The sequence below is a fragment of the Giraffa tippelskirchi genome, chromosome 11 (genome assembly GCF_054371585.1).
Source record: "Giraffa tippelskirchi isolate mGirTip1 chromosome 11, T2T-mGirTip1v1.2.pri, whole genome shotgun sequence".
NCBI lineage: Eukaryota > Metazoa > Chordata > Mammalia > Artiodactyla > Giraffidae > Giraffa > Giraffa tippelskirchi.
The window spans coordinates 147,142,476-147,165,073 of record NC_137285.1 but is presented as its reverse complement, the minus strand read 5'-3'; the positions used below and the strand labels follow the sequence as shown (position 1 = coordinate 147,165,073).

General features: G+C 42.2%; 1 protein-coding gene across 14 annotated transcripts in view; it reads left to right on the top strand.

Annotated features, from left to right (window-relative positions):
- The window catches only part of LOC145525521 (mitochondrial carrier homolog 2), a 63,251-nt gene continuing 40,653 nt past the window's right edge, over positions 1-22,598 (top strand). For 4 of the 14 annotated variants that reach the window (XR_014068260.1, XR_014068258.1, XM_081538830.1 and 1 more), the window contains exons 1-15: positions 1-490; positions 626-761; positions 1,036-1,099; positions 2,159-2,293; positions 3,681-3,734; positions 4,503-4,688; positions 6,048-6,155; positions 10,088-10,241; positions 12,150-12,932; positions 14,526-14,682; positions 16,958-17,084; positions 17,855-17,955; positions 18,979-19,109; positions 20,752-20,818; positions 21,844-21,963. Coding sequence is in view for 11 of the 14 variants with exons in the window: in XM_081538830.1 (XP_081394956.1) it covers positions 726-761; positions 1,036-1,099; positions 2,159-2,293; positions 3,681-3,734; positions 4,503-4,688; positions 6,048-6,155; positions 10,088-10,241; positions 12,150-12,932; positions 14,526-14,682; positions 16,958-17,084; positions 17,855-17,955; positions 18,979-19,109; positions 20,752-20,818; positions 21,844-21,963 (2,223 nt within the window). In the remaining 3 variants the exon portion in view is untranslated. The remainder of the gene's footprint in view (positions 491-625; positions 762-1,035; positions 1,100-2,158; positions 2,294-3,680; positions 3,735-4,502; positions 4,689-6,047; positions 6,156-10,087; positions 10,242-12,149; positions 12,933-14,525; positions 14,683-16,957; positions 17,085-17,854; positions 17,956-18,978; positions 19,110-20,751; positions 20,819-21,843; positions 21,964-22,598) is intronic. The other 10 variants (XM_081538831.1, XM_081538837.1, XR_014068259.1 and 7 more) reach the window with 6 other exon arrangements.

Here is a 22,598-nt window from a genome sequence, read left to right as displayed (position 1 = left end):
GCTGAGGCTTGGAGAGAGCTCCGCCGGCGCGTCCTCGGCGGGCTTCGCACCGGGGCCTCTGCGTGCGAGAGGTGACCCCTCGCCTCACCCACGCTCCCCTGTCGCGGCCAGCTCCGCGCCCAACGCTGCTGCCCCGGGCAGTCCGGGGCGCCGAGGCGGTAGCACCCTTCCCTCTGGCCTCCCAGGAAATCTCTACGCCCCCTTCCGCGACTCTGCGGGAAACTGCCCTCCGCCACCTTCTCCCAGACCAGGAAACCCCAACGCCCTGAATTCCGTCTTCGGAGCCCACTCTCCAGGCCCCTGACCTTTCTTTTCCAACCCGCCCCGAGACGACTCCGCCGGACTCCCCTCCCCGCTTCTTTGACTGTCCAGCGGCGTCCTGGTGGTGGGCGTCCCCCTTAACCCGGAGAAGGAAGCATGGAGCCGGCAGGGGTCCTGCCGCCGAGGGAGGAGGAGGTCGGAAGACTAGTCGCCCTCCCAGATTCCTCAGGTGCCCACCGGGCCTCATGGTCGACCCTGGTTTACCTGACGAGAGGTTGGGTTGGCAGGGAAGAGGGAGCGCTGCCGCGTGGGAGCTGCGGAGCGGAGGGAGGGGACTCCAGTTGTCCTGCTCTGGTTTTTTTAGCTCCTCCTATGTAATCAACTGCCCTTTTGGAAATTGGGCAGGGGCTGTTGCTGGATGCGGCTGTCACTGACTGGTCTTCAGCATACCATGCAGAAGTAACATGTTCCCAGCATTGCAAACAGAGCTAAAGCAGGAGGTCGGTACCCACCCCTCTCCAGAAACCCAGTACTAGCTCAGAAGGTATATTATGGTGGCACCTTTTTCTGGCTAGAGATCTTGATCCCAAAGGTAGAATAATTTGCACAAATGTCTTTCACATGGTTTGTTTTTAGAAGTTCTCAGGTGTGGCGTCCTCTGCGACCATGCTTGTGTACCTTTGTTAAGAGTCAGTATTACTCTTATAACAGGCTGTTATAATAATTATTATTATGAAAACATTTTCCTGATTGAGATGGTCTGTCGTTTCACAGACTCTTCCTGATCCCTATGAAGACTTTATGTACTATCACCTCCAGTACTATGGCTACTATAAAGGTAGTATCTTGTTCTGATGCAGCATCACCTTTTCTGGGTCATTGAAGTAAATTGTTGGATCAACTGAGAGAGTTGTGCTTGGATAAACTAATGACGAATTTTTCGAGCAGCATTAGTGAGAAGTACTTCCTTTCCCCACTGATATGCTCTGTCACTTCTGTTGAGTGTCCATTTATACAGAGGTCTGTCTGTCCTTGAGCCAGTACCACCTTTTCTTAATGACATGACATGGCATTAAAATAGTCTTGATATTTGGGAAAAAAATGACCTCCCATATTGTCGTTTTCAGAAGTGTCTTGGCTAACGTTGCCTTTTTATATAATTTTAGAATTGGCTTGTGATGCTTTTAAAAAAATGGGATTGCATTTAGTCTATAGGTCAAACTTGACAAGAAATGAGAATTTTCTGATACCACATTCTCCAAACTATTAATAGTATTTTCTAATTCTCTAATTTGCTTCAGTCCTCCTTAATGTCTTCCAATAAGATTTATAAATTGTTTTCATGGAACTGTTTATTTGTATGCTTTTATAAGTGGTATCTTAAAATTTTGATGTTCTAGCTTTGTTCTTGGTATTTAGAAATAAAATTTAGGTTTTTGTATTGATTTTATTTCTATCTTGTTATACTTTCTTATTAACCGTTTCATTTTGTAAGTGATCACTAACTTGTTGAAAACTGAATTCCCAGTTTGCCAGATTCAGCAGAGCCCTCAGGACAAAGCACCTCTCACTCTGTGTGCTCCACGTCCACTCTGAGTACTTACCCTGACTTGGTCATATAACTGCTGATTTTTTTCTGCCTCTCCAGCCCTTTATTTCTACTTTACCATATGCCTCTCAAGTCTTCTCCTCAACGTGAAATGGAGAAAATTATGTTTACCTCACATAAATTGAAATGTGAAAGCTTTTTGGAAAATGGGTTATATTGGTTGTAAAGGCCTGTGGTGTGGCAGGTGGTGACTAGAAGGCAGTTTGCTAGTAGTAATTGGGTGTTGACCTCGATGTTGGATGTGACGAACTAGCCTTCAACATCTTTCACTAAACTGCCTGTTCTTAGCTCAGAGAGGCAGTTTACCAAACTCTGCTACGCACCAGCATGTTTGGAAGAATAATCCTCGATACCTGTTGAGTGGCTCTTTTGGAAAAAGAGAGGATTTGATACCGGACAGCTTGCAAAAGGAGAAGCGTCTGTGTGAGTAGTAATCAGTGTCATATGTCCCTAGAACCCTTAGTGCCTTGAGCACCTGCTCCTGGGGTTGAGGAGAACATGGCCTAACGTGGGAGAAGCCAGGGCAGCACTCTTGGACACTGTTTCTGACATCACTCAGAAACGTTCTATCTTAAAAAAAAAAAAAAAATTTTAATGAAAAATAACAAAACAAAAAAATACTCTGTAGATCTGCTTTGGATTGTAGGTTTAAAGTACCGTGCATTCTGCATGGTCTTGCTCCAAATTTTTGGAAAATTTGTTAAAACTCTTTGGTCAAGAATAAGACGTTGATTTTTTTCATGCAGTTTTGATGGATATATTTGTTAAGGCTCTTTGCATAGGAGTGGTGGAAACCAGTTCAAACTAACTTAGGCAAAAACAATTTTTTACAGGGATTCCACAAGTTTTTTCTAGGATTCAAGGGTAGGAACGCAGTTGAATTTCTCCCTCAATACATATCCAACCAAACATCAATTCACTTCCCTTTCCTGCACACCCTGCCCTCCCGTGCCCCCTTCCATACCCCGGCTGCCATCCTCTCACTATCGAAACAGCCTCGTCATTGGTCTCTCGTTCCGTGATGCCTCCTTCCAATCCACTTTCCACACAGCAGTGTCTTTTTCTTTTTATGTGCAAATTTGATTATATCCCTTTTCTGGCTAAAAATCTTTGAATGATATAAGACCCAAAAGGCATAAAATATAACACTGATAATTTTTACAGTGTTTGGGAAAAGTTCCATTAGTAAAGGAAAACAACTGAAAAAAATTTTTGTGAGAAATATGTCAAAGGATTAATTTCCTTAACAAAATAACTTACAAATCCATAAGCAAAAGATGACCAAATAGAAAAGACGGACAAAGGACATGAGCAAGGAGTTCATAGAAAAGCAAACACAGTCAGTAAGCCTTATGAAAAGATGCTCAATTTCACCCCTAATTGAAGATACAAATCAGTATGTGAAAGGACCATTTTGTAAATTATGAGACTTGGGCAAAAATATTTTTATGATTATACCTACTAGAGGTCAGGAGATGATAGAACACCTACACTGCTGTTAGGAATGTGAATAGATAGACTTTAAAATTGTTATTTATTATTATTTTTTTTGACTGTGCTGGGTCTTCATTGCTGCACAGGCTTTTCTCTAATCATTTGGATTTACATTTCTTTGAGTGAGATTGAGTAGCTTTACCATCTTTTCAAATGGTTGTTGCCTCCCGCCACTGCCACCATGAAACAGTGGGGGAAATGTTTAGACAGAGAAATGCAGGGACCCAAAGGTAGGGGCATGGGAAGGGATAGGGGAAAAGGACAGAGGAAAGAAAGACCCGTAGGACCAACCAAGCCTCTTCCTTCCTCTTTCCAGGGCCTACCTGTCTACCTTCAAGTGTGCACAGACAGATAGGGGCTGCGAGCAGAGGTATTTCACGTCCTTCCAGACCAGAAAGCGGAAACTCCTTTGTGGGAATGTGCCTTCCCCCTGCTCTGCCCGCAGAGCTGGGAGTTGCCACCCGGAACCCTGAGGCTTCCCTTCCTCCTCCCCTTTCTCCCCATTCTTTGCCCCGTCTCCTCCCCCTGCCCTTGCTCCTTAAACCTTCCTCTCCCTCCCTTTTCCCTCTTCTTTACGTCCGAAGAGCTCTTCCCTCTCTCCTGCCCCTTCTCGCTCCTCTGCCTCCACTCCTTGCATCCTCTCTGTTTTACATGCTAAGTCTCTCTCTGTGCCCTTTAAATGGTTATAGCAAGAACTTGAAATTTAATTTGTAGATTGTTACACTGTAATTAGTGAAGTTCTATATCCTTTTTTTCTAAAATGCTGGTGGTTGAATTGAAAGGTGTTTTGTTTTTTTGTTTGCCTCTCTCTATACAAAAATAACATACATTAAGTAACTTTTATTTGTAACCCACTGTTGAAATGTCTTCAACCCATTAACTTTGATTTAAAAAACAAAAAAGTTTCTTCTGACTTACTCTAAAGCCTTACATGTAAGTAGGTCGTAGACTAGAGCAGAATTTTAGCTTAACATTTTATAATTTCGATATTGTCAGCCTGGACTGAGAAATATGTCATAGGATGCCGTATCTGTGATAATATTTTAATACAACGCTTAAAATTCCTTGTTACAATTGAGCAGTAAAGTTCGTCAAAAGGAAAAGGAAACTGCTCACTCTTTACCTGTCCCTTTGGCAGATCCTCTTACGCTGGGTTCACCATTTGTTAAGAGCAGACAGCTTCTTTCTGACGACACTGGCAGAGTAAACCTGCGTCTTAGAGAACCCCGAGATCTCTTTGCTTTTCTCTCTGGCAGCGCATTGCTACAGCCTCCAAGATGGCCAATAGAATGTGAGGTCATCAAGGAGAGCATTCATCATATTGGTAATGTAACTTATGTGTCATGGCCTTGCTGTTCTGATAGTCTGTATTATAGTTTTAAGTTCTGTGCATACTAAAGTACAAGGCAGGACAGATTCACTGTTAGTTCACTCTAAAATGTTTAAGCTCTGAGAAACTGATACACACTCCCCAAAGTCAAAAGTTACACTAATGTTTTTCGATTTATTCATAGGTATTTTACGCTTTTTGATGCAGTTGTAAATGAGAATGTTGTCTTAATTTTTCTTTCATTATTAGTGTATAGAAATGCAACAGAATTTTGTGTATTGATTTTGTATTTTGCAAAATACAAAATTTGTTATTAGTTCTAACAAGTTTTCTGAATTTGTTATTAGTTCTAACAGTTTTCTGATAGAGTCTTTAGGGTTTTGTATATATAATTTATGTCAGGGGTAGTTTTACTTCTTTGCAGTTTAAAGAGCTTTTATTTCTTTTCCTTGCCTGATTGCTCTGGCTAGGATTTCCAATACTATGTTGAATAAAGTGGTCAGAGTAGACTTACTTGTTATGCTCCTGATCTTAAAGGAAAAGCTTTCAGCTTTTCACTGATGAGTATGATGTTAGCTGTGGGCTTGACATTCATGGCTTTTATTATTTTAAGGTGGTCCGTCTGTACCCCCTTTGCTGAGAATTTTTATCATAAAGGATGTTCAGTTTTGTTCAGATGCTTTTTCTTCATGTGTGGAAATAATCATGTGATTTTTATCCTTCATTTTGTTACTGTGATGTATCACATTGGCTGATTTGTGAATGTTGAACCATCCTTGTAGCCCTGGAATAAATCCCACTTGATCAAGGTGTATGATTCTTTTATGTATTGTTGAATTTAAGTTGTGTCTTTATATGCCCTTGGCTTTCATCAGTGGCTCCTGTACTTAAAATGGTAGGAAGCTGCCCAAGTCCCATATGAGAAATCTTTCAGAACTGAGTGTTAATGAAGAAACCTGGTTTCCTCTGAAGAAATTGGTATACTTGTTCCTTTATAGTAATAAGAAAAATGTAGCTGATCATATTTTCCTGACTTGGAAGCTCAGGGACAAATTTTGTCGAGTTGTTGCAGCAACTTTCTGGCTTTTTTTTTTTTTTTTAAAGCAGTTATATGGCTTATTTTTAGGTCTTATACTTCTGTTGTATATGCTTTTTGTTAAAAATTTCTCCATAGTCTTTATAGAAAGAAGCAAGATATAATTAGTTTACAAATACACTGGAAACCTAGGATTGGAATTTGATTTGATTCAACCAGACTAGCCATTTGAATAATCATTATTATTATTTTATATCAGTTCTAATGTACCTTTTATATTATTTCTTATTTTGTACTTTTTCAATGTCTTGTTTCAGAGTGGGTTCCACCTCAACCAGAATATTTCTATCAACCTACAGGAAATGAAAAGATACCAGAAATTGTAGGAGAAGAAAAAGGCACAATTGTCTATCAGTTAGATTCAGGTATTGTTATCACATCAAACAGTGAGTAATTAATCATGACCAAATTACAGTAAACAGATTTTCTATAATAAAAATGATTTTCAAAAATCATAGTTTAGTGGTAAACTGAGTGGTAGCCCTGAAATTCATAACTGATCAGTTTTAAATATTTAATTGCTTTTTAAAAATGATAGTACCGTTTCTTAATAGTTCTGAGTCCGTTTCATATCTTCTTCCTTATGGTTGTTCTTCCTGAAAATCAGGTGTCGGCTCCCTGGGGACTCGCCCACCCCGTCTCCGCCTCCGGAGCCGAGCTCTCTGTCACTCATGCTGAGGTTTCCTGCGCTAACTTGTAGGCATCCTATTGGTAGAATTCGTGTCTTTTATAAAAATGTGGTGGACACTGTGCCCAAGAACAAAATATATATTCTTTTCAAGGGTACATGGTAAATTCCCCAGGATATACCATATATAAGGTTATAAAGCGAGTCTCAATATGTTTAAAAGGATTGAAGTCATACAAAATAGATTTTCTAACCACAGCAAAATTAAATTAGAAATCAACAGCAGAATGACCTCTGGGAAATCTACGAATATTTGCAAATTGAATAACACATTTCTCTTAAGTAACCCACAGGCTAAAGAAAACATAAGAGTTCAAAAATATTTTGAACCGATTGAAAATAAAACCACATATCAGAATTTATAAGGTATAGCTAAAGCACTGCAAGGTCAGTTTATGACTTTAAATGCCTGTATTTAAAAGGAAGAAAGATTTCAAATCAATTACTTAAGCCTCCACCATAATAAATTAGAAAAAGAAGAGCAAACTACATCTAAAGTGAGCAAAAGGGGACTTCCCTGGTGATCCAGTGGTTAAGAATCTGCCTGCCAGTGCAGGGGACATGGGTTTGACGGTCCAGGGAGATCCCACACGCCACCGAATAACTACGCCTGTGTGCCGCAACTGCTGAGCCTGTGGTCTAGAGCCCAGGCGCTGCAACAAGAGCAGCCCCTGCAGTGAGAAGCATGCACCGCAGTGAGGAGCATCCCCTGCTGACCGCAACTGGAGAAAGCCTGTGTGTAGCAACAGAGGTCCAGCACAGCCATGAGTAAATAAATAGTTTTTTTAAAGGGGGCAAAAGGAAGGAAATAATAAAGAGAAAAATGGAAGTCAGTGAAATAGGAAAGTAAGGTAGGAAATCAAACCAAGGGTTGGTCCTTTGGAAACATCAACAAAATTGACAAAACTTTAGCCAAACCAACCAAGGAACAAGGAGAGGAGAACACAAATGATCAAAATTAGGAGTGAAAGGGGACACAGGCGTCAACTCTGCAGAAATCAAACAGTCACAAGGCAGTGCTATCAGCAGCGTTACACTAGAGAATTAAACAACACAGGCGAACAGGAAAAGTTGCTGGGAAAACACACATTATCAAAACTGACTCAGGAAGAAATATAAAGTCTAAATAGATTATAACAAAGAAATTGAATTAGTAATTCAAAATCTTCCTGGGAAGAAATCCCTGGCACAGATGGATAAACAGGATTTATTTGAATTGTACCGAACATCTAAAGATGAAATAGCCCTAATTCTTCAAAAACTTTGAAAACAGAAGAAGAGGAAACGTTTCCTCCCCCTTCTTACGAAGCCGGCATTCAAAGCCAGACAAAGGCATCACAAGAAACCTGTAGGGTAGTGTTCCTCGTGAATATAAACGCAGAAATCCTCAACCAGATACCAGCAAACCAAATTCAGCAGCATATTGAAAGGATTGTGCACCGTGACCAGTGGAGACTTATTACAGGGAAGCCAAGGGTGGTTCAACCTAAGAAAACTGACGTGCCAAACCCCATGAATAGAACAAAGAGGAAAAAAACTACACAATCATCTCAATCAGTGCAACAAAAGCATCTGACAAAATCCAACCTTTCATAATAGCATTCTGAAAACTGGAAATGGAGAATTTCCTCTGTTCAATATCCTTTATTGATATTGGATATTTATTGATAAAAGGATATTTATGGAAAGGATGAATCAACTTCAAACTCACTAAAACAGCCATAACAACGATAGAGACAGTAACAGTGCCGGGGAGGAGGTGAAGCTGATGGTGATAGTAACCTTGAAGGCAGAAAGGAGATGTCATGTTAAAAAGCCGTGAATCAATAGATAGAAATGGTCAGAAGAGAAGTCAGTTTTATTAGAGGAGGAATATGTACCAAATGTAATTAGTAGAAATGGAATATAAGTTAATAAAATCGGAGGGGGAGGGTGAAGAAACAGCAAGAGATAGGAAAGAGGAGCTGCAGTGGGTTTACATTCCTACCACTAGAAAAATAAAATGAGCAGATTTTAGCAGAGAGGGTCCGTCTGAGATGTGGTTATACACACTCTGTTCCCAGTTGCCTTGATTTTGGACTCTCATCTCACTATTTTGGCAAAACTTAGTATATTCAGTGAGGTAGAAAAGATGAAGCAACTGCCTAGCTCCACCTTATGGAACGTCTGAGGAGGAGTTTGGGAAACTTTGAAATCTGAGATCAGGGGATTTCCCAGGCAGTCCAGGGTTGAGACTTTGCTTTCCAACGTAGGGCATGCAGGTTCAGTCTGTGGTTGGGGAGCTAAGATTTCATATGCTTCATAGCCAAAACATCAAAACAGAAAACAGAAAAAAGTATTGTAACAAATTCAATAAGGACTTTAAAAATGGTCCACGTAAAAAAGAATTTTTAAATAAAATCTGAGATTATAAGTCAGTTGACTTGAGTTATAAATAATAGGGGATGTATCGCTCCTAGGACCTCAAGAAATTCTTGGTATCATAAGCCTGTTTTACTGTGGAGCCTGTTTTACCTGTCGGTGACCTTGTAGTCATTTTCAGTAAACCAGATGACCATGAATCCCCACTGCCTCATGGGTTCTATCCAGCCATCTTTCTACAGAGGGAGAAACCCTGGGGCTGAGAGCTCATTCTCCTGATACCACAGCTTTTGTGAATTGTCCTGTTAATCCACGTTTGTGGCATCTGTCTTGATCTTGCCTTTGGATTCATCTAGTGGAGTTAAGCCCACCCTACTGGAGGAATAAAGAAAGTGAAAACTGAGACGATGGGGCTCCGGGGAGAGTCTGGGAGTTTGTTAGGTTAGGAGTCCTAGAGCAAGCACGTGCCATAAGAATGTTGTGGGTTAAATAAGAAGGAGGTTTTGTTTTTGAGACATGTAACTGTGGGCTATGAATTGGATCATTTTTAATGTTACCTGAGAGACTCAAGAAAATATTGAAATTCCTGTATTAATGACATCTGGTTGCTGGTCTGTCCATTGATTATGATTCCTTGAAAAGATTGAACAACATGGGGCTCCAGCTCTTAGATGGATTATACGTACTCTTGCTGCTTTCTCTGCTTTTCCTTCCTCTGTGCTTTTACTCCCATTTTATACTCACTTTCTCCTCTGCTTTCATTTATTATCCAAATTACCTATTCTCTAAATCTCCACAGTGACAAGGCTGCATATAGAAGCAAAAGTCATAATGTGACTGTATCTACTAATAAAGCACCTGCTTAGAAAAGCAGCCCTGTACATGTTTCTGTTTGTTTAATGCATGCATCTATCCTGCCCCGTGGTCAGGATCTTTGTTGATGTCAATCATTTGTTGATTGGTAGGCATTGCTAACATCTGACAACATAATGCAAGTATAGTAAAAAATAATTGCAAAGTGAAATTATCCATATAAGTGATGCAAGTTTGTATGACGTCAGTGAATGTTAAATAATTACTTGCTTCACTTGCAAAGCCATTGACTGCTGAGAATATAGAAATTTCTTATTTAAATACCCCTTATTGTTAAACTAGAATAGTACTGAACACAGAGGGGCTTAATAAACATATACTGGATAAATGGATTCTGAGTGGAACTTGGACTAAATGTATCTATCTTATCCACAGTGCCCACCGGAGATTCCTATTTTACCAGTTCCAGAGTGGGAGGCAAACGGGGAATTATCAAGGAGCTTTCTGTCCCCTTACAAGGACCAGAAGATAATACTCTGCTGTTTGAATCAAGGTTTGAGAGTGGGAACCTGCAGAAAGCTGTCAGAGTGTGAGTAACAGAGAGGAATTTCCCAAAGGGATGATGACTGAAATGACTGAGAAGTGTCTTCAGGAATAATATTAAGGAGTCGTGGGTGTTTTTGTAAAAAAGAAAAGGGATGATTGTGAGGAAAATGAAGAAGAATGAAATAATTGTGACTCATATTTTCCTCCAGAATAAAAAAATTATCCAAACTGTTTTTTCTACTTCTAAAAGAAATTAGTGCACATTTGAAATTTGCTTTATGGACCTGAAATAGACTGTTAGATATTTCTCCAGCCCTTATTCAAGGGCTTATTTAAACATGCCCTTATTCAAGATTGACAGAGAATTGTAGTTCGTGGTCTTCAGCCACAGGGAGCCACGAAAGTCCTGTAATGCAAGGGAGGGAGAACACTTTAACTAAGAGGAGAAGGAAGTTGGGGGGCTTTAGCAAACAAAAGGTTCGTAGCTTTTCATTGGCTGCATCTTTACCAGGAAGAAAAGAGTTCTTCCTATTGGGCTCCACTATCATTGCAGGTCTCCCAATTCTATTTAATTAGGTTTTCTGTTCATTAACTTTTTCCAGTCTTAATAAAATTGTTGTTGTTTAGTTGCTAGCCCGCCAGGCTCCTCTGTCCATGGGATTCTCCAGGCAAGAAGACTGAAGTGGGTTGCCATTTCCTTCTTCAGGGATCTTCCCAACCCAGGGATCAAACCCACATCTCTTATGTTAGCAGGTGGCTTCTTTACCGCTGAACCACCAAGGAAGCTCCTCAATAAATACCTAACATAAAAAGTTGAAGTCCTATAATCATACCTCCCAGATGCAGCAACTGTTTATATGTATTAATTTTTGTGTATATGCATTAACTTTTTTCTCTCTGGATAGATGTAATATATACAGATTACATATTTTAAAAATAGTCTGCATACTGTTTTTTAAATACACACTGTTTTGCATGTTGCTTTTTTCCACTTAATAAATTTTAGATGTTTTCTTATGGCCGTATCAGAGATGTATTTCCTTATTTTTAATAGCTCATATTGTCATATCGTATGGATACTCTATACCTTATTCACCTTTTCTCCAACTGATGGGAAATGAAGATGTTTACGACTTTTGGCTTAATGAATGAATACCCTTATGCATTCGTATTTTTAAGTATTGGCGGTGTAAGAGACAAATCCTAGACATAAAATTGTTGGGTCAGGGTTTGATCACTTCGGTAATGCTAGTTTTTGTCCAGTTGTCCTCCCAACATGATTTCAGTCCCCATCAGCAGTGTGTGAGAGTGCCTGTTTCCCAGCTCTGGAATGCCAATGAGATGGAGGCGGAAGGGACATCCCATTTTAGTTCATACTTCATGAGTTATGCTTGTGGATGAGTATCTTTCCGTGATATCTGGCATTTGTATTTTGTCTTCTGCAAGTTCAACAAGGTGAAAGCTTTCCAGAAATGTCCCCTCATCTTCAAATAAGTGAGGATCAGATATAAAGATAGCACAGAGGGCTTACAGTCTCTTCTACAGAGATAATATCTAGAATGTAGCTAACATCCAGTGAAGCTCTGTAGTGAAGCTCATGTAGTGAAGCTCTGGCTTCACTGTTTAGTGCATTTCAGAGAGAGGTGCTGAAGTAGTTAGAAGCTGCTGTTGGGTGCTCTTGAAAGATACCAGGGAGCTCACGGTCCCCAACATGCCGCGCAGCTGTGTCAGTGTTGAGGTTCTTCCTGTCCCACTCCGAATAAGTTTTCTTTCCCCAAGTTCCTGCTAGCCTGATACATGAATTGGAAAACTAGGGAAAATAGAAAATAAATGTTTGATACAGCAGGCTTTTCTGTTGTAGTAAAATCTGTTTTTATCAGGAGAAAACAGTATTTGTTTTTTGAGAGGCGGGTGGAGTTATAGAGATATGCTTCTGTGTTCTCTATTACAGAAACACCTATGAGTATGAACTCACCTTGCGAACTGACCTCTACACAAATAAGCACACTCAGTGGTTTTATTTTCGAGTTCAGAACACCAGAAAAGATGTCACCTATCGCTTCACCATCATCAACTTGCTAAAACCCAAGAGCCTCTATACTATAGGCATGAAGCCGCTCATGTACTCCCAGTTGGATGCCAGCACCCACAGCATTGGCTGGAGGAGAGAAGGAAATGAAATCAAGTACTACAGGAACCACACGGACGAGGGACCGCAGCCCTTCTACTGTCTCACGTGGACCATTCAGTTCCCACATGACCAGGACACTTGCTTCTTTGCACACTTCTACCCATACACGTACACTGACTTGCAACGCTTCCTCCTGTCGGTGGCAAACAGCCCCGTCAAATCTCAGTTCTGCAAACTCCGGACTTTATGTAGGAGCCTAGCAGGAAACACCGTCTACCTGGTCACCATCACCAACCCAGCCCGGACCCCTCAAGAGGCAGCTGCGAAGAAAGCGGTGGTCTTGACTGCCCGCGTGCACCCCGGGGAAAGTAATGGCTCCTGGATTATGAAAGGCTTTTTGGACTTCATCCTGAGCAACTCCCCAGATGCTCAGCTCCTCAGAGATATCTTTATCTTCAAAGTGGTCCCTATGTTAAATCCAGACGGAGTGATTGTGGGGAATTATCGGTGTTCGCTGGCTGGAAGGGACTTGAACAGGCATTATAAAACCATTCTGAAGGAGTCTTTCCCCTGCATCTGGCACACCAGGAATATGATCAAGAGGTGAGGCTTCTATCCGTTGGTCTTACACTGTCAGCACTACCTGATGTGTGAGATCTTTTCCGATGGGATAAGCGTCAGGAATGGCTCTGGGGACAGTCTTTAATGTTCTCTTTGCAGCCATGTGGGTTTGTTAGTTTTCACATTTTTAAATCATATCTTATCTTTGGATTGAAACTAAACATGCAGTATTTCACTAGAGGTGTTTCACTTAAAAGTGAAATGGTTGAATGTAAAAGGTCAAAAGTCAGGGAGTTCATAGATCTTCGTGATGAGACTTGTGTAATAATAGTACCTAACCATTAGTCAGTTCTTGTGTACAACAGGCAGGATTCTCAGTGCTTCCCACATGACCCGTTTAATCTCACATTCGCCCTGTGGGGTGGGCACAGTCGATGTCCGCATTTTATATATGATGAGGAAATTAAGGCCCAGAAAAGTTAAGAAACCTTCCCAAGGTCATACAGCTAGTTCTCTGGTTGCAGAGTCTGAATTCCTTGCTATCCTCTTATAAAGAAAGAATAATAAATCAATTTGCATTTTCTAACCCAATGTAAAAGTAGTTGAAGACTAATGATATAATAGCACCCACCTTAAAGGAGCTTCCATTTCACTGGACCTGAAACTGCAGCACATAAGAATATCTAGACTCACGCACCTTCTCACCGTATCTGTGTGAACGGCTGAGAGTAGCTTTGGGTTCATAGGCAGAATGGCTAAGAGTGTATATTGGAGTTGGGCAGGCCTGGGTCTGAGACCTGGTTTTACTACTGACTGCTTCTGTGACCATGGAAGCCTCAGTTTTCTTATCTGTAGAGTGGGGATAATAATACCTGCCTTGGGTGGTTACTGTGAGGCTTAAATGAGATAATCCATGTTATCTACTTAGCACAGTCCCCTGCATGTTGAAAGGGGCTTCCCTGGTGGCTCAGACGGTAAAGCATCTGCCTACAATGCGGGAGACCCGGGTTCGATCCCTGGGTCAGGAAGATCCCCTGGAGAAGGAAATGGCAACCCACTCTAGTACTCTTGCCTGGAGAATCCCATGGACCAAGGAGCCTGGTAGGCTACAGTCCATGGGGTCGCAAACAGTCGGACACGACTGAGCGACTTCACTTCACTTCACTTCACTTCCTGCATGTTGTAGCGTGTGGCATTGTTACCATCATCACAGAGAAGGTGACTGTGTTTGGAAGATTGAATAGGTGTCCTGGTCATCCAGAGACAAGAACTGAGCCTTAGAGGAACCAACCCTGGCATGTCCGAAACCAAGGCTGCCTTTGGTTCCTTCCCCTCTCTGCCTGTCTCCCTCTTTTCACAGGTCTGCAGCAGGGTGGGCTTTCTTTCAGGGGATTTTCTCCTCTCCTTCCGCAAGGCTTACCCATCTCTGCTTTCCGTGGCTGACAAGGCAAAGAGTGCTGGAGACACGTTTCCATCAGGGATGAGGTTGGGGGTCCTTTGAAGATTATTAGGGGCTGAAATTTTCTTAGGAGAGAAAGTATCAACAGACATACTTAAGGAAGAGACTCCAAGGGATCCTTGACTATTCTCATGCCTTTGTATACCCACTGAGTCCTTTGTTTGCACCCTCCGTAGACTTCTTGAAGAAAGGGAGGTTCTCTTGTATTGTGATTTCCATGGCCACAGCCGTAAAAATAACATCTTCCTGTATGGTTGCAATAACACCAATCGCCAGTTCTGGCTTCATGAGCGAGTCTTTCCTTTAATGTTAAGCAAAAATGCACCAGATAAGGTAAGCACGAAAGGTAATTTTCTGTCCGCTGACTAAGGGAGAAGGGTAACTCATCCATTCCTATATGCAGTGTCTGGTTTGCCACTTTGTTGCTCTTCATTATCTTGAGTAAATCCCAGAAAGCTGGACTTCAAGACTTTAGAAAAGTGTGGCTTTAAGAATAACACTGTGTTCATCAACCAATGAAACGATAAATAAAATTGTATTATATCCACACCATGGAATGTTATTTGGCAGTAAAGGGAACTGAGCAGTGATACACTCAGACCCAGCTGAACCTTGAAAACATCATGCTAAGTGAAAGAAGCCAGACACAAAAGGCGACATATTATCTGATTCTGTCCTAGGAAATATTCAGAAAAGGCAAATCTATAGAGACAGAAGGCGGTTTAGTGATTGCCTAGGGCTGATGGGGTGGAGAAGGAAATGGCAACCCACTCCAGTATTCTTGCCTGGAGAATCCCAGGGACGGTGGAGCCTGGTGGGCTGCCGTCTATGGGGTCGCACAGAGTCGGACACGACTGAAGCGATTTAGCAGCAGCAGGGCTGATGGGGAGAGGGTGGCATGGGGAGTGACAGCTAATGATGGGTCCTGGGTTTCTTTTTGGGGTAATGAAAATATTCTAAACTTAGGTTGTGGTAATGTTACACAACTCTGTGAATCTATTTAAGCTACTGAATTGTGTACTTTAAATGTGTGAATTGTATGGCATGTGAATAATATCTCCATAAAGATGATTTTTTTTAATTGCTATTGGCTGCTTTGCCCTGGGTGTAAGTTCAAACTCTTAGTAGGTAGAATTCTCTACCATCTTTCATCCTGTGGCTAGCAATGGAAGAAGGGATTGAAAGACAGACAAAACGCTCATGTTATATGAGCCTCTACAGAAACATGTATGTAATACAAGATCACAAATAACTGTACGACACTAGAGGACTCATAAAAACAACTTAAAAGTCTTTAGTAGTTGGTTGAGTAACAGCTCTGTGACAGTTGTATCTGTGCTGATTTAAAAGTTGGTTTTCAACATCATAAATAGATTCACAAAATGTAACTGGCATTGGAAAGAAGTTAGATTGGGTTTAGAAAAGTATTTAAATGATAGTGCAAATTTTTCTCACATAAAGATATAAGAGGGACTTCCCTGATGGTCCTGTGGTTGAAAGTCCACACTTTCACTGCAGGGGGCAAGGGTTTGATGCCTGATCAAGGAACTAGGATCGTGCATGCTTCACGGTGCAGCCAAAATAAACAGAATAGGAATAAAAATGGCCCTTTAAAAATAATTAGTCCTGCAAAAATCAAACAAAAAAAGATATAGGACAAAGGAATCCCCTGGGAGTCCAGTGGTTAGGACTTGGCTCTTTCACTGCTGTAGCCTGGGTTCAATCCCTGGTCAGGGAACTAAGATCCCACAAGCTGTGCAGTGTGGCTGGAAAAAATACGAATAGGACAAATATTTTGTACCTGCTACTTATTTGTTGAAAAAGAAAAAGGAAGCTTTTCTTCCTTCTGCTCTGTTTCCCTCCCTCCCTTCTTCCTTTTCTTTTTTTTAATCTTCCTATTTTTTCCAGGAATCTCTTTGTTTCTTCAAATGAAATCACATCCAGAACCCAGGATCTAAAACTTGAACAAACTCTTTGGCCAACCCAATATATGTTTACAAATTCCAAATGAGGAAAGAGTTGGGGTGATCATGAAGTACAATGGAGGCTATTGAACTCCAAGCCAGGACCACATTAGTGTTAGGAGGTGGGAGAGTCTGGACAGAGGTGAGAGGGGTGAGGCATACACAAATCGCGGATAGAGGATAAGGGTTCTAGATCCAAGGGTTCAAGGTGGGGAGGAGTTATAGTAAATCTCAGGCTAGCGGTACCTTGAATACTAAAGTAAGCCAGCATTCCCAACAGGTGTTGAAGGAACCCTAGTCCTACAGAATGTCCCTGTGGAAGGGGGGAAGGAGAGGAAGAGCTCACAGGCAATGAAATCAGAATCTGCTCTCTCCCCTAGTGAGAGGCACGGTCCACAGTAACACATTAAATGAGAGGTCCTGCAGAGAAGGCCTGTTTAATTGGGTTAAACCTTCATCTCCCCAACCAACATGACTGCAGAACTCATTTTTTCCTCTGTAATATCTATGACACCCCTTGGTATTTTATGGAACATATGTTAGAAAGTAATATATACTTCCATTTGTTTTAACCATAGTAGTGAATTTTAGACATCTTACATTTGCCAGTTTATGATTAACAGAGGGTTTGGATTTCTCTTTAGTTCTCTTTTCACAGTTGTAACTTTAAAGTCCAAAAGTGCAAAGAAGGAACAGGGCGAGTTGTGATGTGGCGGATGGGAATCCTAAACAGCTACACCATGGAGTCTACGTTTGGCGGGTCCACCCTAGGTAAGCTGTCTTTCGTAGATCACGGGCCATTATGGCAAGAGGAAGCCAAGCCAAGCACTGGTGAGGTGAAATCCCTTTGAATGTTGGGGAGATAATTGACCTAGAAGATTTCCTTGCCTGCGCTTTAATGCTAAATTTGAGAACCCAAAATACGAGTATGGAACGTCATGCTGATGGGGCAGTATAGCACAGTGGTTGCTCGGGGCCCGGAAACACGGCAGGTCTGAGTTTGGGCTTCCTCTGTGTGCATGCTCAGTCACTCAAGTCGTGCCTGACTCTTTGCAACCGCATGGTCCACAGCCCGCCAGGCTCCTCTGTCCACGGGATTCTCCAGACAAGAACACTGGCGTGGGTTGCCATTTCCTCCTCCAGGGGATCTCCCCGACCCAGGGATCAAGCCCACGTCTCCTGCAGCTCCTGCATTGGCAGGCGGGTTCTTTACCACTGAGCCACCTGGGAAGCCCTTTGAGTTTCCTTTAACTGGCAATGATATTAGTACTTGTATTACAGGTCCTACCTAATGAGATAGTGTATGTAAAGCATTTGGCCTAGTGCTTATCACAAAGTAAAACCTCAGTAATTTAGGCGTCATGATTGTAAACTTGATCATTGTCAAAGATTCTCCTGAAACGAACTAAGAGAGAGACTCTGACCAGAATCATAATATTCTAGAATCAGAGGTGGTATTTTTAATGAGATATTCATAAATCAGATTTGCATTTGCTCATGAAGACTTACTAAGAAGTCCTATGGACTTTGTTTGTCCCCAGGCAATAAAAGAGACACTCACTTTACCACTGAGGATCTGAAATCCCTGGGTTATCATGTCTGTGACACCCTTCTCGATTTCTGTGATCCTGACCGAACCAAGGTAAGAATGGGCTTTCAAGACATGTGGTGATGTCACTGTGATCGTTGTCACTCGGGTCCAAAGTCAGCCCAGTGGGGTTACAGGTGATCTTTATTTTCCTTCTCATATTTTTCTGAAGTTTTTATAATCAAAAAAAATAAGAAACCCCCCAGTCTGCACACCCCCAGCTGACCTGGTCCTTCCTCGGGAGTGGAGGCCACGGCACCTCTTCCGTGCAGGCCCCTTTCCCTCACTGCTGGGCTTACCTGTGGCAGCACCAACGCTTACTTCCCTTCCTCCTGTTTCAGAAAGTCAGGTGTCCTTTCTCTTCTCCAAAACTGTTCCTGTCCTTGGTGCACTTGCCAGCCTCCCCTGTGGTGTCGCTGAAGTGTCACCTTATTAATTACCTCTTCTCTTTTCTGGGCCTGTTTTTTTTTTTCTCCTTCTTCCTCTCAACTGCAGATGTTCTCAAGCTGGCCCCATCTTAAATCACAAGCAGAGGCTTCCTTTGGCCTTGTTTTTCCGGGAGCTTATTTCTATTTCCCTTTATTGTTCACCTTCTTAAAAGGGAGCCTGGACTCACGGTCGCTAACTCATCTCTCATGACCCCTCTGAAATGTCCACCCTGGGAACCCGTGACAATGCTGCTGTTCAATAAAAAAATACTTAAAGGAGAATTTGAACTCAGCATAGGGCCTCTTAAATCAGATTTGCCAGAGACCAAAATCTGAAAAACCCCAATCTAACTTTTCCTTCTTGCTACTCAAAAAAGTGAAGCAAATCCGACCTCTGCATTGTTCAAGAAGTTTATTATTAGCTATAACCAAGGGAATGGCTAAAGCAGTGTTCATTGACATTCTTCCCTAAAAATGCTTCTGCCTGTTCCCACAACTCATGTAACTTATTGTTCACATGCTTTTAGTAGCAGAGGTTACAGTTTACTCATCCTTATGTCCCCAGCAATAAACAAAGTGCCTTTCAGCATATTTAGTATATGAATAAGTAAATGTATAATCAAGAATAGCTTTCTTTTTAATTCCATAGTTCATGCAGTGTCTGGCAGAGCTTAAAGAGCTCTTACAACAGGAAGTCCATAAGAAATTCAAGGAACTTGGACAAGATATGGATTTAGAAAGAAGCTGGAGTGACATCTCTTTGTCTGACGTTGAATCCAGGTAACAAACTTCATTTCAAAGTAAAACCAGAGAGGTTCTATTTTGTTTAATTATTGTCTTGCTTGCTCTGTTGTGTTGGTTTTGAACCTCAGATGCAAAGTATTGAATAAAATCATGGCACACTTAGATACACTTTTTCTTTCAACAACTAGATAGTAAGTGCCTAGTCTTTGTCAGCCTCTCTTCTAGGCTCTGGAAAGGGTTAGAGAGCCCTGATTTGTGGCCCTAAAGTAGTTCTGCTGACTGAGTCTCCCAGAAGTCTCTTTAGGAACCTTAAAAACCAGACCATCAGGCCAGGTAGGGCGTCCCATTCGCTATGTCACCTCTTCCTCTCTCCCAGAAGCCTCTGCCTAACTCACAAGGACCACTGCACCAAGGCCTCTTCACTTTCAGTCTCAGAAACAAAACGCCTCCTGCATATCAACTCCTACACATTGGGCCCAGTGGGGACTGACTCAAGAGCATCCTGACTGCATCCCGACAGGCTCAGCAGGGATACCCTGATGGATTTAGTTAAGAATTATTGAATCCAATCTGTCAGCCTCAGCACCAGCCTCCATGGGGCTCTATCCATTCACAGCATTACACAGAAAAGCGGGCTGCGTGTGCAAGCCCAGTGTGAGCTGTGTCTCAGTGCGCACATACATGGTTTTAGACATCTTCTGGGGCGTACTGCATCTAACGCTTCTATTCGCTTTGTTAATGTTTTGTGTTATCTCCAAAAGGGACTTCAGAGGCTATTATCTAGCGGCCTCAAAGGCTGCTCCTCAGGCTGGAAAAGCCTTGTGAGAACAGGGAGCTGGGAATTAGCTGAGAGAAGCGGGGGCTTGTTTCCCGCTGCTTTGCTGCTGGGCTCCTCGTTGTGCACTGATGGGAGGGAGAGGAGCACGGACAGAATGAAGGGGCCGAGCAAGAGAGTGGCGGGAAATGCTGTCCTTTCCCAGGAGATCGGAGTTTTGTGCCTAAGACATTTTTCATATACGGAGGACGTGTCATAGAGCAGAGCTTGCCGTTCTTGCCAACCACACCCCAGGAAAGGGGAAAACAGAACGCGCCACAGAATCCACGGACATGATGAAGGGAGAAAGGATGGATTATCTGAGTCCTCATTCATCCTAGCCTGTGAAGAAAGGGGGAGAGGGGTGTTAAAAGTAATGCTCCTAATCTGTGACCTACAGATCTTTTGTTATTAAATGTATCTATTTGTATTTTCAATGCATTCTTAAAGAGTAACTAGGCACATCCTTGCTCTCTGAGCTGGTACTGGCTGGACAGGTAGTGCATATCGGGAAAAGCCCCTGCTTTCAAACGAGCCACAGCCCCCTGCTCTTCTCTCGGGCTGCTCGTTAAGAATCCCACGCCTCTCACAATCACTGCCAAGGGCAGCTTTGTCCATCTGGCCAGTATTTATTTTGCCGCACGGGTCATCTCTGTTTCCTGTGCCTGATGCACTGCCTGGCATGCAGGAGGTGTTCGCAATGAATGAATGGATGTGCTTGTCTTGATTTCTTAGTAATTGAAATACACATTGCGGGCAAATAGCAGACCAGGTGTCCTCACCCCGTGCCCCTGTTCTGGTCAGTGTTACACATCCTGGAAATTAATGACAGGTCTTTCCCTTTTCCTTTCCTTCTGGAAACAGCACCAGTGGTTCTGACAGCTCCCTCTCAGATGGCCTCCCTGTTCACCTGCTGAACATAGCACATGAGGTGAGATTATAGAGACTCTGACACCAGGAAGCAGCAGCCTAAAGAAAAGCCTGACACTACTGAACAGTTTGGAGGAATTTTCAACTGTCCTAAGATCTGCAGTAAATATAGTAATAGCATCTTAACTGGTTTCCCTGCCCTGGAGTCCTTCTTTTTGTCCTTTGTAACTTTCTTCTTTAAAACCTAGAGAGGAAAAATGTGAGGACTCCACATATATTCCAAAATTATCAAAAAGTGAGGGGAAAATGTTTAACTTAAAGTGAAAACCATGTTAAGAGAGGTTGTTAAAAATGACCCACGCATTTTAAAAAGTGTTGAAAAGTGTTTTTGTTTACATGGTCTTAGGTAGTTTTCTATATTTATATATATTGAGTGATATTTTTGCCCTGTCTATTCACAGGCTTGTTTTTTTACATAGATATTATAAGAGCTTTAGAGACAGCAAAATATTTGTTGTGGTTCACTATACACTTGATTTCCTAGTTGCAGTAAGAAATGTCTTCATCCTAGGGTGAATTTAAGGCTATGTCGGAGGAGCCAGCCGTATCAGACTAGACCCTACAATTTCTTCAGCTAGATTTACAGCAGCATCACACCATGGGTACCTGGAAAATTAGTACCAAGCTTCATTTGCTTAATTATTAAAGCTACCTTGTGGTAACAAACAAACTGTATCAGTTGATCACACAGCTATTAATCAGTATTGTCTATACTTGGCAATATTGCCTTAAGTAATGTGCTTTCACATTTTATGTCACAGATATTTGGTTATTGGTATAAGTGCCTCTTTGGCAGTATATCTATAATAGGGGGATTTAGGCGTGTTAAGTGGGGAGGGGTCCCTAATAAGGAGGTAACTGAACTGTCGTTTGGTTCTCCAAACCGACAACAATTCAGCACACTGTCAGGGCCCGCATACTGGGTTACCAATGGTGTCTTGATCATTGTGTGAAAAGAGTGCTCCCTATGGGTGGGTGTCTCTCTGGAACCCTCAACGGCTAATTTCTCTGTACTTTCTGAAATAGTTGAATCAGAAGAAGATGTATAAGAAGAAAAAAAAGCCACTTAAGTCAAGAAAACAGCGAAACAAACAGTATCAGAAAAATACTTTGATGCAGGAGTCAAAGTTAACTGAAGATGCCCCAGTAAGAAAGCTCTGCTGCCTATGTCTGCTGTCTGGTTAGAGTGTTCCACAGTGGGTGCAAGACAGAGTTGAGGTTTACTCTAAACCAGAAAGGGAATGGGAAATGGGACAGGGGGCCGTTTTCTATGTGGATTTCAGAGCTCTTACCTGGGTCCTCAAAGGCATTGACACTTTTGAACTGTGGTGTTGGAGAAGACTCTTGAGAGTCCCTTGCACCGCAAGGAGATCCAACCAGTCCATCCTAAAGGAAATCAGTCCTGAATATTCATTGGAAGGACTGATGCTGAAGCTGAAACTCCAATACTTTGGCCACCTGATGTGAATAGCTGATTCATTTGAAAAGACCCTGATGCTGGGAAAGATTGAAGGCAGGAGGAGAAGGGGACGACCGAGGATGAGATGGTTAGATGGCATCACCAACTCAATGGACATGAGTTTGAGTAAACTCTGAGAGTTGGTGATGGACAGGGAGGCCTGGCGTGCTGCAGTCCATGGGGTCGCAAAGAGTCAGACATGACTGAGCGACTGGACTGAACTGAACTGACGGATCTAGGCCCTCTGGACATCCCTGAGCAGATTTCAGCTTGGCCCCTGATGGACCTTGCAGCAAGCCCAGGAGCCCACGGAGTCTGGGTT